The 16,986-nt window shown below is 38.6% G+C and overlaps 1 protein-coding gene across 1 annotated transcript in view; it reads right to left on the reverse strand.

Annotated features, from left to right (window-relative positions):
- NSMAF (neutral sphingomyelinase activation associated factor) overlaps positions 1-16,712 on the reverse strand; it is a 258,392-nt gene extending 241,680 nt beyond the window's left edge. The window contains exons 1-2 of the mRNA XM_053715888.1: positions 16,523-16,712; positions 10,391-10,480 (exon numbers count right to left, since the gene is read on the reverse strand). Of these exons, the coding sequence (XP_053571863.1) occupies positions 10,391-10,480; positions 16,523-16,572 (140 nt within the window). The 5' untranslated portion in view covers positions 16,573-16,712. The remainder of the gene's footprint in view (positions 1-10,390; positions 10,481-16,522) is intronic.
- Positions 16,713-16,986: the final 274 nt, after the last annotated feature.

Here is a 16,986-nt window from a genome sequence, read left to right on the forward strand (position 1 = left end):
ACAGGAGTGAGCACAATGTTATCTATATGGCACATGAACTAGATCTATCTAGCCGTGAAAAACTGTCAAATTGAACTAAGATAAGAGGCGGCCTTCAGGAGCTTGGAAATTAGCATATGAGCCTACATAGGTTTAGCTTTCAACAAAGAATACCAAGAAAACAAAGCAAATTTGATGATAAAAGTAAATTGGAAAGTTGTTTAAAATTGCATTCCCTATTTGAATTATGAAAGTTTAATTTTGACAAGACTGTCCCTTTAATAAACATCTGCTTTAGCATATTATAAAGCTGAGTTAAAGACTTTACCATTACTTTAAGCTAAAGTTTACATTGCAATTACAGTTTAAAACGTACATTAAAGTGAAGTTTTCCTTACACCAATTGCTGACACAATACAAGCCACAGTCTGCACAGTGTTTAAATGCAGGTACAAAGAGCATATGTACACATTCTCCATGCATATGTGCATAATAAATGCTATCAGTAAAAAGTCAAATTGCAAAAATGATTCATTTAAAAAATGAAATGGTCTTATGTGAACTTCAGTTTTGACGAGAACGTCCTTTTAACATATCGGGTAGAAATAATGGACTCAATGTACTAATCAGTGGATGCTGCTTTGGAGTCCTTAGCTTGCATTGCTTGTGTGTGCCTGCTTGCCGCAAGTTCGGAAGCAGCGAATAGGGGGCAGCGCTGCACAAGCAAATGTGCACATGCGGGCAACAGTGTCCACTGCCCATTTACCACAAAGACAGGCAGACAGGTTTCCAAGCCAGTAACCTAGTTCGCCCTTACAATAGTACATGGGGCCCTATATGTTATTTTCATGAGAGTACAGCTATTCAATAAAAATGACTACAAAACCAAATCCCAGAAATGCACAAGCATGTACTGTACTTCATCCCAAACATCTGTATTAATCGTCCAAAATATAGATATTTAAAGATATAAGAGCTAACAATAATATTCATTTAGGATTAGGTAATTAGCAACATTTTAGGAAACTCGAGGTCCTTAGGTCTCCAAATTGCAGATACTACACTATATAATAATAAAAAAATAATAATTGGAAAAAAAAAGTAGGGGGGCGGAGCCTGGCCGCACTGGAATATGGCTGCTTAAGTGTAGAGCTCTGAAGCCCTAAGTCTAATAACCGCCTATAATGTGCTATTAGCTGGCCAATTCTATCACCTAACAAGCGATGGCAGCTAGAAGAATAACCCTGCACAACCTAATTTAAAAAATTAATGCCCAGGGAGGCGATCTTGCTAGCACCTAACACTTTCCCCCTCTGAGGATCCCGGGGCCTGCCTAGTCACCGACTGCATACTGACAGCCCACGCAGTCACCGGAGCTTCCAAGCAACGGAACAGACAGCAGGAACTTGCGACACAGACGGTGACAACCAACACCGGCTCTGAACCGATCTGATCAGCGCCCACAGAGGAATTCCTGTAAGTAACGGCATACCCCACCTACATCACACGCATCACAGAGGGAGACGGATTTGGGGCAAACAAGTCCCCACACACTTACCACAATCACTCCGGAGCAGAAGGGGTATTCACACCGGGAGAAATTCTCGCGGTGGAAGCTTCACCCACCACGCATATATAATTAGCGCCATCACGGGAGATACCTACCCGGCGCCCATGTGGCCTGAGAGTCCTAGTTATAAAAGGCCTGCAGTAAGGAGCATTTACAGAGGCCTTAGAGCAAAAGACGATAAACCTTTATTAGCATAATCTAATATCCAGCTTGGAGATATAGATAAGCTGCACTACTCTAACTGCAAAACCCGGTCATAACATTGAAAAAGCAGTAGGGATCAGCGAAATTATTTCTGAAAATCCTCAGACCTCCTATAGCTGAACACTAGTGAAACAAAGGCAGAGAGCTAGTACTGGCCTACATACCAGTGCTGTATACTAATAAAATCTGTGATGCCAAACAAGAAAACCCCCAAACTTATTAAAGATTGCAAACTGTCAACCATGAACAACTACCTAAAACCAGTAGACACCCCTATTCCCTCCTCCAGAGACACTCATGTAAAAGATCAACAGACCGCAGAAACACAGAACCTACCCACAAGCATAGAACTGTCTAACTATGTTACAAAAGAAGATCTCAAACACTTATCCTCAAAACATGACATAAAGACTGCTATGTAAGAGGTAAAAGATTTATTTGTAGAACTTAAGCAAGACATCAAAGGGGTGGAACACAGAGTGCCGAAACTGGAAGAAACCAACCGAAAACACAACACAAAACTCCAACTCCAAGGAGAAAATACTCAGTTACATGCAGACATGATACAGAACCTCATGGACCTCATGGAAGACTTAGAAAATAGGAGCCGGCGCAATAACGTCAGGATTCGCGGGATCCCTGAATCAGTCTCCCCAACTGCCATCATGGGATATCTACAGAGTCTCTTTCGCACCATAAAAAAAAAACTAACAGCTCCTGAAATTCCAATCGAAAGGGCCCACCATGCACTTCGCCCTAGACCTCCCAATAAAGCCCCCCCAAGAGACGCGATTGTGAAGCTACTCTCGTTCAGGGATAAAGAGGAAATCATGAGAGGATCCAGGGCCAACACTCCGCTCACTCATGCTGGCACAGACATACAGATTTATTCGGATCTCTGTCCTACTACCCTGCTAAAACGCAGGGACCTAAAGTTCATCACAACAGTCCTCAGAGAGAATAAAATTCCATACCGCTGGGGGTTCCCCACCTGTATCATCGCCACTAAAGACAATACTACTTTCATTTTCCGTGCTATACCGGATCTGGCTACATTCAACGATAACCTAGGCCTGAACATTCAACTCCCTCCATCAATTGCACACCTACAAGAGACTGTCCCCACAGAGCCTACAGCCGCAAGGGAGGGCCCACCATGAGTCCTCTCCCAACATAGAACTGCTTAGAGCAAGACTCCGCTCCTTAACCGGAGCAGAAATCCTCACCAAGTTGTGCTACAGACTTTTATGTGCATGACCTGCCTCCACTCCAGATGGGTAACTTAGAATGCAGAATGTTTATCTTTTGTTTACTGTTTGTTCATTTATTGTTCAATTGTTATTAGCGTGTAACTGTTATAGCTGAAATGTACCCTCAGAGCAAAAAAATGGGGAGAAATATCACAACGACACACAATAACATACAAAAAGAGTAATCCATACCTAGTGATATTCGCACTACACGTTTTCATGGGATACCGATAACCAAATCTACCAAACATGACAACCGAGGATAGGCTGTTCTGACTCTACTTAGGACGAGAATGGGAGTTGGGATATTGATACCGTAACATGCCATCCTAACACTCCAGAAGATATCACACACTCTACAATAGGTCAGGTACTGTCACTATAAACACACATTCGTACACGCACACGACAATACACCACACACAAACCCTCAGCAACACATTTGCCTCCCTGGGCAATACAAAAAAAAATAAAAAATTCTAAGCACGTATAAGAGCAAATGCTGCCACCGCTTATACATCACACATCAGCACACATAGTTAACAAACTTCACAAACAAACACGCTAGTCATAGGTTTTAGTCTAGGGATATTACCCCTAGTGTTATTTTTTCTTTGTTGAATTATTGCATTGGTTACTGGTAAATATCTACCACGAGTGCTATTCCACATTCTTGTTTTGACATTGACCTTTTAATCCTATTGTTGTATATATAAAGGTTATAGCTTTACCATTTGTTACTCCCTTGCCACCCCCTATCCTACCCTACTACTTCCAATCCCTGTGACTTCCCCTCCCCCCCCCCCGACATAACAAAAAAATGCAGACGCACGCAAAAAGGAACATCTCGCGAGGGATTGAATTAATCACTGTAAACGTGAAAGGGTTAAATAACCCAGAGAAACGATCCATAGTCTTAAGGGACCTCCAAAAACTAAAAGGCAACATCATCCTCCTCCAGGAGACCCACTTTAAGAGGGGCCATGAACCCAAGTGGTTTCAGAAACACTACACACAGGCATTTTTTGCATCAAATTCAAACAAACAAAATGGTGTAGGTATTTTACTTCACTCTAAGACCTCGTTTCAGCACACACAGACAGTAAAAGACCCAGAGGTCCGTTATGTCATTGTTATGGGCCTGTTATACAACAGTCCTGTGACCATAGTGAACCTCTATTCCCCAAACACACTTCAAGCTCCCTTCTTTAAAAAACTAAAACAAAAGATCATAGAAACACAGACAGGCATCCTCCTTATGGGGGGAGACTTTAACGTAGCCCTAAACCCAACTCTGGATACCTCTGACGGCTCCTCCAGCACCACCTGTAAAACCCTTAAAACAATCGGGTCCCTCTTGAGGGATCTAAAGGTCCATGACATTTGGCTTATAACCCACCCTAACTCAAAAGACTACACTTTTTTCTCCCACCCCCACAACAAATATTCAAGAATTGACTATGTTTTTACTGATACCCTAGGCCTAACGCTCATATCAGATAGCACTAGCCACCCAATCACATGGTCAGACCATGCTCCCGTATCATGCACAATACAATGGCCTGACATGCCAGCCTCCTCCTTTGTGTGGAGACTGGATGACACATTATTAGATAACACAGCTACACAAAATGAAATTAATAAATTACTCCAAGAATACTTCCAGCTTAACCTAACTGACAACATGCCCCTTACAACCATATGGGAGGCGCACAAGTGTGTCCTTAGAGGGGAACTCATTAAATTAAAGGCCAAACAAATGAGGTCGAAAAGGGAAAGACTTAATACACTTCTTAACCAACTTTCACAGCTTGAAACCTCACATAAACGAGACCCCCTAAACACATCCCTCTTGGCTGAACTAGAAAAAGCTAAAACAAATCTTTTAAATCACTTACAAGAAGAGCAGCAAAGAAAAGCTCTCTTTCTGAAACAAGTGTTTTATGACCAGAACAACAAAGCAGGGAAGTCATTAGCACGCGCCATTGCTCGCCATAAACTTAGTTCCTATATCCATGAGATTGGTGATACGCTAGGTAGAACACAACATGACGCCAAAAACATTGCCAAAGTCTTCCGGGAATACTATAGTATTCTATATAACCTACACCCTAACACTCCAGGCTCCACCGAATCCCCAGATGGCGCTCTTGGTGCTCCTGCCACACAGCAATACCTAGCTAGAGTAGAAACTCCATCCCTTTCAGAGGAGGAAAAATCCTCCCTGGAAGAACCATTTACCCTTACAGAAATTTTAAACACCATTAAAGAACTGCCCACAGGGAAAAGCCCTGGCCCCGATGGACTGGGATCTAAATATTACAAAATCTTCACCCAAACCCTCGCCCCTCACTTTCTAGCTATCTTTAACTCCACAGCTGAGATGGCTTCCCTTCCCGGAACTATGCTGGAAGCACATATAATTGTGCTCCCGAAACCTGGCAAACCTCCTACCAAACCCGAAAACTTTCGCCCAATCTCCCTGCTTAATTCGGATATAAAATTACTAGCCAAACTGCTTGGGAATAGACTTAATAAATTCCTACCCCAACTCATCTCTACTGATCAAGTCGGCTTTATCCCAAACAGAGAAGCGAGGGACAACACACTTAAAGTGATACAACTTCTCTCCCACGCTCACAATACCCATACTCCCATGTCCCTTCTCTCAACTGATGCCGAGAAGGCATTTGACCGTGTCAACTGGTCCTTTATGCTCCCCACACTAACTAAAATGAATATCGGCCCAAAATTTCAAAATATGATACTATCCCTGTACTCATCACCTAACGCCAGAGTGCATGTTAACGGTGTACTATCGGACCCATTCAAAATATCTAACAGTACCAGGCAGGGTTGCCCACTTTCACCGATCCTATTTGCTATCACAATGGAACCTTTAGCTTGTAAAATAAGATAACCTACAAATTGGCCATGTATGCGGACGATGTCTTGCTCATCCTAACTGATACAGTCCACTCGCTACCTGAAGTTCTAAAAGAATTCGAACAATATGGCCTAGTATCTAACTTTCACTTAAATCTCAACAAATCTGAACTCCTCAACATTAGTGAACCACATGAGATCTTTACCACCATTAAGAGTCATTGCCCCATAAAAATCGTACGGAAAGAGATTCGCTACCTAGGCATCATCATCACCCCCTCCCCGACGGGTCTAGTAGAAGCCAACTATAAAAAACTAAAAGAAGAAATCATAGCTGATCTGTCCAGCTGGAAAAAAACACATTTCCTGGCTGGGTCGTATTAACATAGTCAAAATTAATGTACTACCTAGAGTGCTATACTTGCAACAAACTATCCCAATCCCCCCAACTACCCCATATATCCAACATATACAACAAGCTATAGAAAAATATACATGGCAGGATATTAAACCAAGAATCAATAGGAACACGATATACTAGCAGAGGTCGATGGGAGGGATGAGCCTACCTAACCTACAGCTCTATAGACAGGCTATTACACTACGGCGAGCCGCCGAATGGAGCCAAAACCTGGCACACAAGGCTTGGATAAGATTGGATTCTGACATACTCAAATGTCATTATGTGGGCTCCTTGCTATGGTCTCCACATAGACTTCGCCCACCTCAAATATCACAATACCCATTATTGAAAGAGACATTGGCCACATGGGATGGATTGCTGCTACGCAGAGCAGCATCACAACTCCTACCTCGCCTTTTGTGTCGGTCCATAACAACCCATCCATAGGCTTCCAAGCTCCAGCAGGGAACATAGGGGACAACCCCCCCTAAGCAAACTAGCAATATACAATGCCATGAACCAATCCAACCTCAAAACCCCAAAAGAGCTTGCAGAATGGATTCCTGACACCTTTTTATCCTGGTTTCACTATTCTCAACTGTACCATTACATTACTACACATAGACATAGACCTTCACTCCTCAGACCACTTACACCGTTTGAAACCCTATGCACACAAAGCAAGTTACCAAAACATCTTATCTCAATACTATATAATATGCTGCAAAATGATGACCTTAAAAACCTTCCTCCGTATGTACGAAGCTGGCACAACGAGCTAGGGTACAAACTAGAACCTTAAGACTGGGCCAAAATATTCGAAGCCACCAAAAAATGCTCGGTATCTGCCAAATCCCAAGAAACACAATACAAACTTATAAGTAGGTGGTACCTCACCCCCAAAAGAATCAAAAAAATATACCCCAACTCAACAGACAGGTGCTGGAGGGGCTGTGGCCAAGTGGGTTCTACGTTACACATTTGGTGGGACTGCTCCAAAATAGGAGGTTTCTGGAAGGAGATCTTTGACGAGATCAGCCAAAAACTAGACACAACGATCCACTCAACCCCTGTGACGTTACTTTACCACGACCAACCAAAACTCCCTAACACACACGACAAAGCACTTCTCACGATCATGCTGAATGAGGCTAAAACCCTTATCCCTAAAAAATGGAAAACCGATTCTATCCCCACTCTCTCAGAGTGGAAGACACTAGTCTCAACACAACTCCAACTGGAAAGGTTCCACTACCTTAAAATAGGCCAACCTGACGTACATGAACTCATGCTGATGGCATGGGAAGGAAATTCAATTAGATGAATAGGACGACTGTGGGCCGAAAGATGGGCCCGTGTTACCCACCAGAATCTTCCTTTCCCCCCTCTTGTTAGAATATACCTGATCCTTTGACTTCACCCCCTCTTTCCACTACCCCTCCCCCCCCTTTTATTATTATTTATTTCTTGTATTATTCTGAGAAAGAATGTATATTGCCAGAATGTTCAACATTTATTATTCAGATTTAATACTTGCAAAAAGAAAAAGTAAGGTAAAATCCACCTACGGAAATGGCAAAGGCAGAAGTCGATCCCTCAGACTTGCCTCCAACCAACAATGAGAGACTTTGGACTGATTTTATATCACATGTATCTATGGTCTAACTAAGTCTGACCGGCTAAATCCCTATTGTACACATTTTCCACTGCTGTTTGCGATCTTTGTTTGTTTGTTTGAATTTAAATAAAGATTTAAGTAAAAAAATAGAAGGTAAAAATAAACACAAAAAAAATCCAAACATATACACACTTGCTAAAAACATATACTTAAAGGGAAATAAAACATGCTCTAACATTCTATTTTATTTATGCATTTTATTTTTGCCCTGCTGCTTGCATATTTATAAGTTTTACCTCTGCAAAGTGATGAAACACTCCAGTGCACTACTGTGAGTTAGCTGAGCACATCTTGTGAGCCAATGACAAGAGACAAATGTGCATAGCGACTAATCCCTACTTAGTTCATAACAGTATGCATACAGAAAGAGAAGTGAAGCGCTCTACCAGGAACGAACAACAGCTCAGCAGCTTGTTCTATGGCAAAGTGCAACCTAGGAGCAGCCTCTTTTAGCCCAATTTCACAGATGAAAACTTTCCTGAAGTATATCAGTCTGATCCCACCTAGTAAGGTCAGTACAGTCCTGAAATACCAAGTAATTATCCTCTGAACAAGGAACATGGCAACCCCTGACAATTGTTTCTGCCTTCTGTGGGCCTCGTCAGTGAGATGCAGCCATATTGCCCTAGGCAAATAGGGCAAGGCGGCCACTTCTGGTGTCCTTCATCACCCTTAGGGAGACTTCCCCAGAGTATTAATTTAAATGCATACAGAAAGAGAAGCGCTCTACCAGGAACAAACAGCTCAGTAGCTTGTTCTATGGCAAATTACCGGCTAGGAGCAGCGTCTTTTAGCCCAATTGTGCTTTTCACAGATGAAAAGCTTCCTGAATTATATCAGTCTGATCCTACCTAGTAAGTAGTCAGTCCAGCCCCGAAATACCAGGTGGTTTTCCTCTAAACAAGGAACATGGCAACCCCAGACTACTGTTTCAGCCTTCTGTGGGCCTCCTCAGTGAGATGCTGCTATATTCCCCTAAGCACATAGGGCAAGGAGTCTACATCTGGTTTCCCCCATTACCCTTATGGAGAATTCCCCAGGGTATAAAATTTAAATGCATACAGAAAGAGAAGCCATCTACCAGAAGCAAACAACAGCTCAGTAGCTTGTTCTATGGTGAATTACAACCTAGGCGCAGCCTCTTTTAGCCCAATTGTGATTTTCACAGAGGAGAGGACTGTGGGCCTCCTCACTGAGATGCAGCCATATTCCCCTAAGCACAATCGGCAAGGTGTCCACTTCTTGTTTCCCCCATCAGACTGATAGGAAAGTTCTTCTCTGTGAAAGGCACAATTGGGCTAAAAGAGACTTATCTTAGGTGGCAAATCACTATAGAACAAGCTACTATTTCTGTATGTATTTGTAGCTCCTAATAGCACACTGCTGCTGCCCATGATATGTACTTTTCAGAGTGAACAAGTATGAAAAAAATAAATATGATGATAGAAGTGAATTTAAAAAGCGTCTTAAAATCACATGCTCTATCTTGACTTCCGTGTCCCTTTAAGTTGCTTCCTTTATCCTACAAAAGCTACACTGAAAGCCTAACCCATTTGCTAGACTAGGAACTGCTTGTAGGGATGAATCACTATGCAAAAAAAAAAAAATACAAAAATTGTGATTAAACAACTTAAATAGTCGACCAATGATTTGGGTAACATATCCGACAGATCTAAAAGGCTTTATTATGAATATTAGGGTGTTTCTCACACACTGTAGTAGTAGCAGCTTATTAAGTTTAAACACAGAAATACGAGTACAGACAGTGACTGGCTTGGCTCTTTTAAACCCAAAAGTATTAGTTATTTGAAGTAGGGTGACAAGTTAAATACGTAGGCAATTTGCACCTACTTATTTCCTCAGTTTAAAATCTATTAAAGAGGTTATGTGAGATTCAAACAGGAGATAACGTAAAATGTAGTATGAAAAGATAACAAAAAAAATAAGGTAAATTGCTGCCTTAAAGGGACACTGAACCCAAATTTTTTCTTTCGCGATTCAGATAGAGCATGTAATTTTAAGCAACTTTCTAATTTACTCCTATTATCAATTTTTCTTCGTTCTCTTGCTATCTGTATTTGAAAAAGAAGGCATCTGAGCTTTTTTCTTTGTTCAGAACTCTGGACAGCACTTTTTTATTGGTGGATGAATGTATCCACCAATCAGCAAGGACAACCCAGGTTGTTCACCAAAAATGGGCCGGCATCTAAACTTACATTCTTGCATTTCAAATAAAGAGACCAAGAGAAAAAAGAAAATTTGATAAAAGGAGTAAATTAGAAAGTTGCTTAAAATATCATGCTCTATTTGAATCACGAAAGAAAAAAATTTGGGTTCAGTGTCCCTTTAAGGACTAGTTAAAAATTAAAACTTTTTTTTTTCTTAGTAGGATTACATAATAATTCAGCAAGGTTTATTACCTGTCATGTTTACCTGGTCCTTTGGATATGTGATAAGCTAAATGTTGTTCAAAAAAATATTCTTCCACATCTAGAAGCAACAGAGAAAACCTGTGCAAAGAAATAATTATATTGTGTAAAATTAACTCTTAATGGACAAAGTCAATTTACTATAAATACATATTATATAGTTACACAACTACTACATATATGCAAAAAATATTTAAGCAGTTAATGCTCCTGCGATTAGTAGAAAAGACACAATTTCTGAGCTTAATATAAGGAATAGCCTGCAAAATAAATAATAATTCACTTCTTTGATACTATACTTAGAGAATTTTATTTAGAATGTAATGCTCCTTGAATATTCAGTGAGAGTTTTTGTTCTATTTACACATGTGCCTTTAAAAGGGACATTAAACACTAAATAAATACTAGATAGAATGACGCATTCAAAGAAAAGATTAGTCTGAGAATAACATATAGATGCATTTTTTTTAAAGTTTCATGAGCTATTTAAACATTGACATAATAAGTGTAAAGTTTTAGTGTCTATAAAACAATGGTATCTGCCATGTTGTAACCTAGGTTACCTTCTCTGCTGTGGCCAATTAGGGACAGTTATAAATAGGTCACTAGAGTGAGCAGCCAATGGCTGTGTGGAATATAACAGTGTCCTGCACTTCCATTTCTAACAGGGACTGAAAAGCATACAATTGTCAGAATGAAATTAAGGAAAAGGGGGCAAAATAAATTATGCATGTATATTGCAAAGTTTGTTTTTATATAAACATTTTATCTTACCACCTAAAAGTGTTTAATGTCCCTTTAATGAAAACGCTAATTTATACAGCAGTACTAGGACTAAAAGAAAATAATTATTTGGAGGGCAGAATATTAGTAAGGGGTGCCCAATTCAAAATGTAACTCAAATACCCAAATAACAGAAATAGTAGTAGTAGTTTACAAAGAATTAAAATGTATCAGTGTAATAAAGTATCAGTGTAACTTATCATTTAGAGATTAAGATTTCAATATCAGTCTCTTGGAACAATTTTTTTGTGGCTAGTTGTATCAGCAATTTATTTTAAAATCCAGTGTTGCTGAATATAAATGCAGCAAAACTTTTCGACCAAGAAAATAATAACATAGAAATGATTCAACAACCTACAATCTTTAGCTTTTCTACAGAAGAACTTTATTGTTTAAAAAAAATAATAAAAAACTATGCTTCTCCCATATATTTTTTTATTTATATTATTTTTAGTAGCTACATTTAGAGTTTGTGCAGGATGCAGAACTACAACATTCAGTTGCAGGGCCTTAGTGACTACATGTTAAAGGGACAGTAAGTACTTCTATTTACACCATTTTTCTGCTGCTTTGCAATTAAATATAAAATAGGTGAGCGTGAAAAAAACCCTGAAAGCATTAAAGGGACATGAAACCCAAATTTCTTCTTTCATGATTCAGAAAAAAAGCATGCAATTTTAAACAACTTTCTAATTTACTTCTATTATTTAATTTGCTTCCTTCTCTTGTTATCCTTTGCTAAAATGTTTATCTAGGAAAGCTCAGTAGCAGCAAAGAAACTAGGTTCTAGCTTCTGATTGGTGGGTGCATATGTATACCAATTCTCATTGGCTCATCCAAGTGTTCAGTTAGAAACCTGTAGCGCACTGCTGCTCCTTCAACAAAGCATACCAACAGAATTAAGCAAATTTTATAATAGAAGTAAATTGGAAAGTTGTTTAAAACTGTATGTTCTACCTAAATCATGAAAGAAAAATTTGGGGTTTCACGTCCCTTTACCACCTTATTTGCTGCAATTGTATTTCACAGACAAACTCCGCCCATCATTTGCTCTATTTGGAGGAGCCAATAAGGAATTGTTTGTGGAGTAGACAAATCTTTACAGACACCAGTTTAATCTTTGGATCACTAAGGGCTCCCACTCAAAAGCTATAGAGACGCAGACAAGACAGAGTCGTCTTACTGATGGTACTTAAAGGGACATGAGACCCAATATTTTTCTTTCCTAATTCAGATAAAGGGGCCCATTTATCATTGTGCGGACGGACATGATCCGCTATAGCGAACCATGTCCGCTGCACATCGATAAATGCCAACAGCATACGCTGTCGGCATTTATCATTGCACCAGCAGTTCTTGTTGGTGCAATACCGCCCCTTGCAGATTCACGGCCAGCCAACAGGGGGTGTCAATAAACCTGATCGTATTGGATCAGGTTGATTTTCGACAAGGTCTGTCCGCCGCCTCAGAGCAGGTGGATAGGTTATGGAGCAGCGGTCTTTACAACGTTCGGAGCTTGATAAATAGACCTCATAGAATGCAATTTTTAAAAAAAAGATTCCAATTTACTTTTATTATCAAATTTGCTTTGTTCTTGGCTTTTTCTTAGTTGAAGAGATCTAGATAGGTAGCATGCACAGTTGTGTAGCACTGCATGACAGGAAATAGTGCTGCCATCCAGTGCTCTTGCTAATTATTATTATCGGTTATTTGTAGAGTGCCAACAGATTCCGCAGCGCTAATGTATAACATTGTTGCAAAACTGCGGCCATATAGTGCTGCAGGCACGTGCACACTCCTGAGCATTCCTGCTTTTCAACAAAGAATAACAAGAACAATTTATAATAGAGCATAACATTTTAAACAACGTTCCACTCTACTTCTATCTGAATCATGACAGAAAAATGTTTTGGGTTTTATGTCCCTTTAATCAGTCTATATGCTGACTTGCTGGAGCCATTCCCCAGGGGTTGGGCAGCTTTTGAACCACCAATCCTGCTCACTTGTTTATACTGACCACATAGAGATCTGAAGATTGATGGCGATGTTGTTTTCATTATCTTTATATATTTGACATATTCCTATAACTCACTTGCATCAGTCACACGTTTGTTATATTTTCCTTTGTTAAATGGATTCATACACACTTAATTTATATTGATTAAAGCTAAATAATTACTATCGTTTTTATATCTTATTACATATTGTGTATACAACATTTTTAGAGCATGTTATTTGCTTATTACACTTTAGCCATAACATGCTTTTTATTGCTATTGCTTTTCAATAGCCAAACTCCACGAATCATTTACATTATTTGGAGGAACCAATGCGGGCTTGAGTCTGCAGACAACAAGGCTAACTATGGTCATATTTTTAGTATAAAATGCATTGTTTTGCAGTTGTTATGAGTTAAAGCCAATTACAAAAAAAATATGTAGCCAGGTTAGCCTTATACCGTTAGCAGGGTACATTCCAATTTCTGAGAATTAGAAAATCTTCAATTTTCAGAGCTAAATTACATGAAATGGTGCTACATAAATAATGAAAGTTTATTGCAAAGTTGTTTTATTACTCAAAACTAAACATTTTAGATACAAATCTCAAGGTGTTTAACGTCCCTTTAAGGGGTTAAAGGGGAATGCGAATCAACAAAAAAACCAACTTTGTTTTATCTAAAATACAATGTTTCAAGATCTATAACAGATCTTTTATTTATTATGTAATATCATTTTAAGACTAATCTGCACCACTATGCATTTAAGTTGTGCAACTAGCACTGCTGATTGGATCAAGTGTGTTTAACCTCTTTGTAAGCATTAAACACATAGTAGTGCAGGGTTTTCAAGCCTTAAAAAGACATGCTGTAAAAAAAAAAAGCCCTATACGGGCGAAACCGGTCAGGGGGTTGTAGAGCTTAGGGGAGCTCTATTTATTTTTAAAACTTTACCTAGAATTGTTAGCCTATATAGGTGGGAATAGATACAATACCAATACTTAATAATCCTAACAAACAAACTTACAAATAATGTTACTTGGTTAAAAATTGAGCTATCGCTAACTCAGACCAAATAGAATGTATCTAGTTGCACACTATTAGAGAGGAATCTTATTTAAAACTGGCTACTTAATCTAAGCGGCATACTGGCACTTTATGCAGGGAATATGTTTGATACCAATCGACTTTAACTAAGAAGTTAGGCAAACGATCATTCCAAGTGCTAACGTACTGCTGATTTTGCTGCAACTAGTAATAATTTAGTTACTATTGTTATAAAGAACCAATAGGATTGACATTATTATTGAAGCACAAAATAATAAAATAACCTCTTAACAAGTGGCTTCATAAGTGGATATATTTCTTTAGCGGCACCAAGTACAAACCGGATATCTACCGGCACAGTTATAGGACTATAAAAAAACCTATTACACCAGTACATTTTATAGATGCACGCTTAGCCATCGCAAATCTACTTGCTTATATTCTGCAATTTATTGCACACAAACCTTGTCTCCTATGGTACTATCCCACTGGTATAATAGTGGATAAACTTTATCTCTAACACAAAGCAAATAATCAGCAATTTTATTAACTCAAGTCATTGGTAATGAGATATATTAGATGTAAATGACGTATTCATTGTAGAAAATATACTCCTACCTGACAATTCAGGAAAAATATTCTAACCTGATATGCCGAACTAACTTATGTGCTAATACATACCACTACAGTAATATTAAGAGACTAAGCCAGAACTATATTGCAATATTAAGTAATAAGACACGGGCACCACTTTATCTAAGTTGATCTTTATTTTTAGAAACCAATATGGAAAACTTACTATAAAATCATACAGTTGGTGCTGAGCGTGTTTTTATTGCTTCACTTAATATTAGCTCAAGGATAATATGAAAGTGATACTAAAGTGATATCACACAGTTACTAAAACCATAGAAAAGTATTCATAAGGAGTTACATGCAATTTGCATGCTCTTAAAGTCACATCATCCAGTATTAACTTAAATACTACATGAATATGATACTATGTGCATAAATAATGTGATGTCACACAGTCACAAACACCTATACAAATTCCTTATATTACTGTGGACATATCAAAGGCTTACTGATAATTCAGGAATGGGCTTTCAATTCTTTGGTTGTTTTTAATTGTGAGTTTTATTTTAAATATACCAAATAAAAGTTATATTTTAATTTTCCCAATTTCTCCACTACTAGTCCAGGCTTAGAGTGCTATATGTGCAGTCTTTTGAGAGGTCCCTTCCTCTTTTTTGCTCAGTATATTACATACTGCACAGCACCAACTTTTCTGCTATAATAAGAATATAGACAAGAACAAGTGTTTTTGTCAGCTAATACTAATATAGAAAAGGTCGCCGTTGTGGTGCCACTGTATTTGTGTTGTTGTAAAGAACTAGAGCATATAGTTTTTTAGACTATTATGGTCCTTTAAAGGAATATAAATGCGCAAAAAATAAAAAAGCTCTAATTTGTTACAGCATTTTATTATTGCACTCGTGCTTGTATATAACTGTGTGGTTATCCCCAAGAAATGGTTTAACTATAAATCAGCTCCAGAACAACAATGCACTACTCTGAGCTACATGAACACATCTGGTGAGCCAATGACAAGAGACAACTGTTTGTAGCCACCAATCACAAGCTAGCACCCAGTAGTGTAGTATATGTACATATTTTAAAAAAATCAACAAAGGATACCAAGAGAAAAATGTAAATTTGAAAACAGAAGTTAAAGTAAGATAGAGGGCTGCTATTTCATATCCACGATAGACAAAAAATAAATTGTTATAAGTCCCTTTATGAAAGATTACATTTTCACTACTAAACATTTATTATTACACTATGCCATCCAGTGTAGTAAACAACCATAAAAGAGCCCACCTTGTTTTTAAACAAGACATTAAAGTCAAATACACAAGTCAAAATATTTGACAGTAGTAGAATAAAATACATCAACCTTAAAAAATGCTCTAATTTTGTAAATATAATGTATTGTTAAAAAGTGTTTAAAGATCCACTGAGCACACTGGTACTTCCTGAAATTATTACAGAAAGAATTTAGCAAGCAGATAACATCCGTGTTGCAATTCCAGTGAGGACTGCGTGGATGTAATGCAAATATGCAGAAGGCTGTTTGTTTTCTCACTTCCTATAAGTTGGCTTTGTATAAACGCTGTTTACAACCCACATATCGACCCATATCTCCTATATACCAAGAAGCCCTGACACGTGATCGTTTACAAGCTACCAAAATAACAGCAGCAAATGATACCTGTGTTTGTATTGAATGCACTCACCTCTCTTTAGTAGGATTTTGCAGTAACTCAGCCTTCTTTTTGAAATCCATGATCACAAACAACGGCAACAAGCAGGGAAAATATGAAACATATAGTGCAAATGTTATAAAAATAATCTATATGTATCGTTCAATACATTTCAAAAACAGAACCTATGTGCACACCGACTGCAATCTGTCAGTGGCAACCAACTACTGTGTGCAGTGAGAATTGAAAGAAGAAACCTGATTGGCTTGAAGTTACCAATGCAGCTGTGTAATCCTTATTGTTATTGGTCTCAAAAGGGAAAATGACAAGTGATAGGGGATTGGTTGCTGCAGCAGAGTACAAAGCATGTAGGAGGATTGGTTTCAGCAATGTTGTTAGACGGCTGAGGAAATTAAATAGAACAAAGCTGTGCAAACAGGGCACTCAGTGACATCTGTGCTCTCGATTACATAATCTACTTTAAAATATATACTAAA

This window comes from Bombina bombina, chromosome 5 (assembly GCF_027579735.1).
Source record: "Bombina bombina isolate aBomBom1 chromosome 5, aBomBom1.pri, whole genome shotgun sequence".
NCBI classification, from domain to species: domain Eukaryota; kingdom Metazoa; phylum Chordata; class Amphibia; order Anura; family Bombinatoridae; genus Bombina; species Bombina bombina.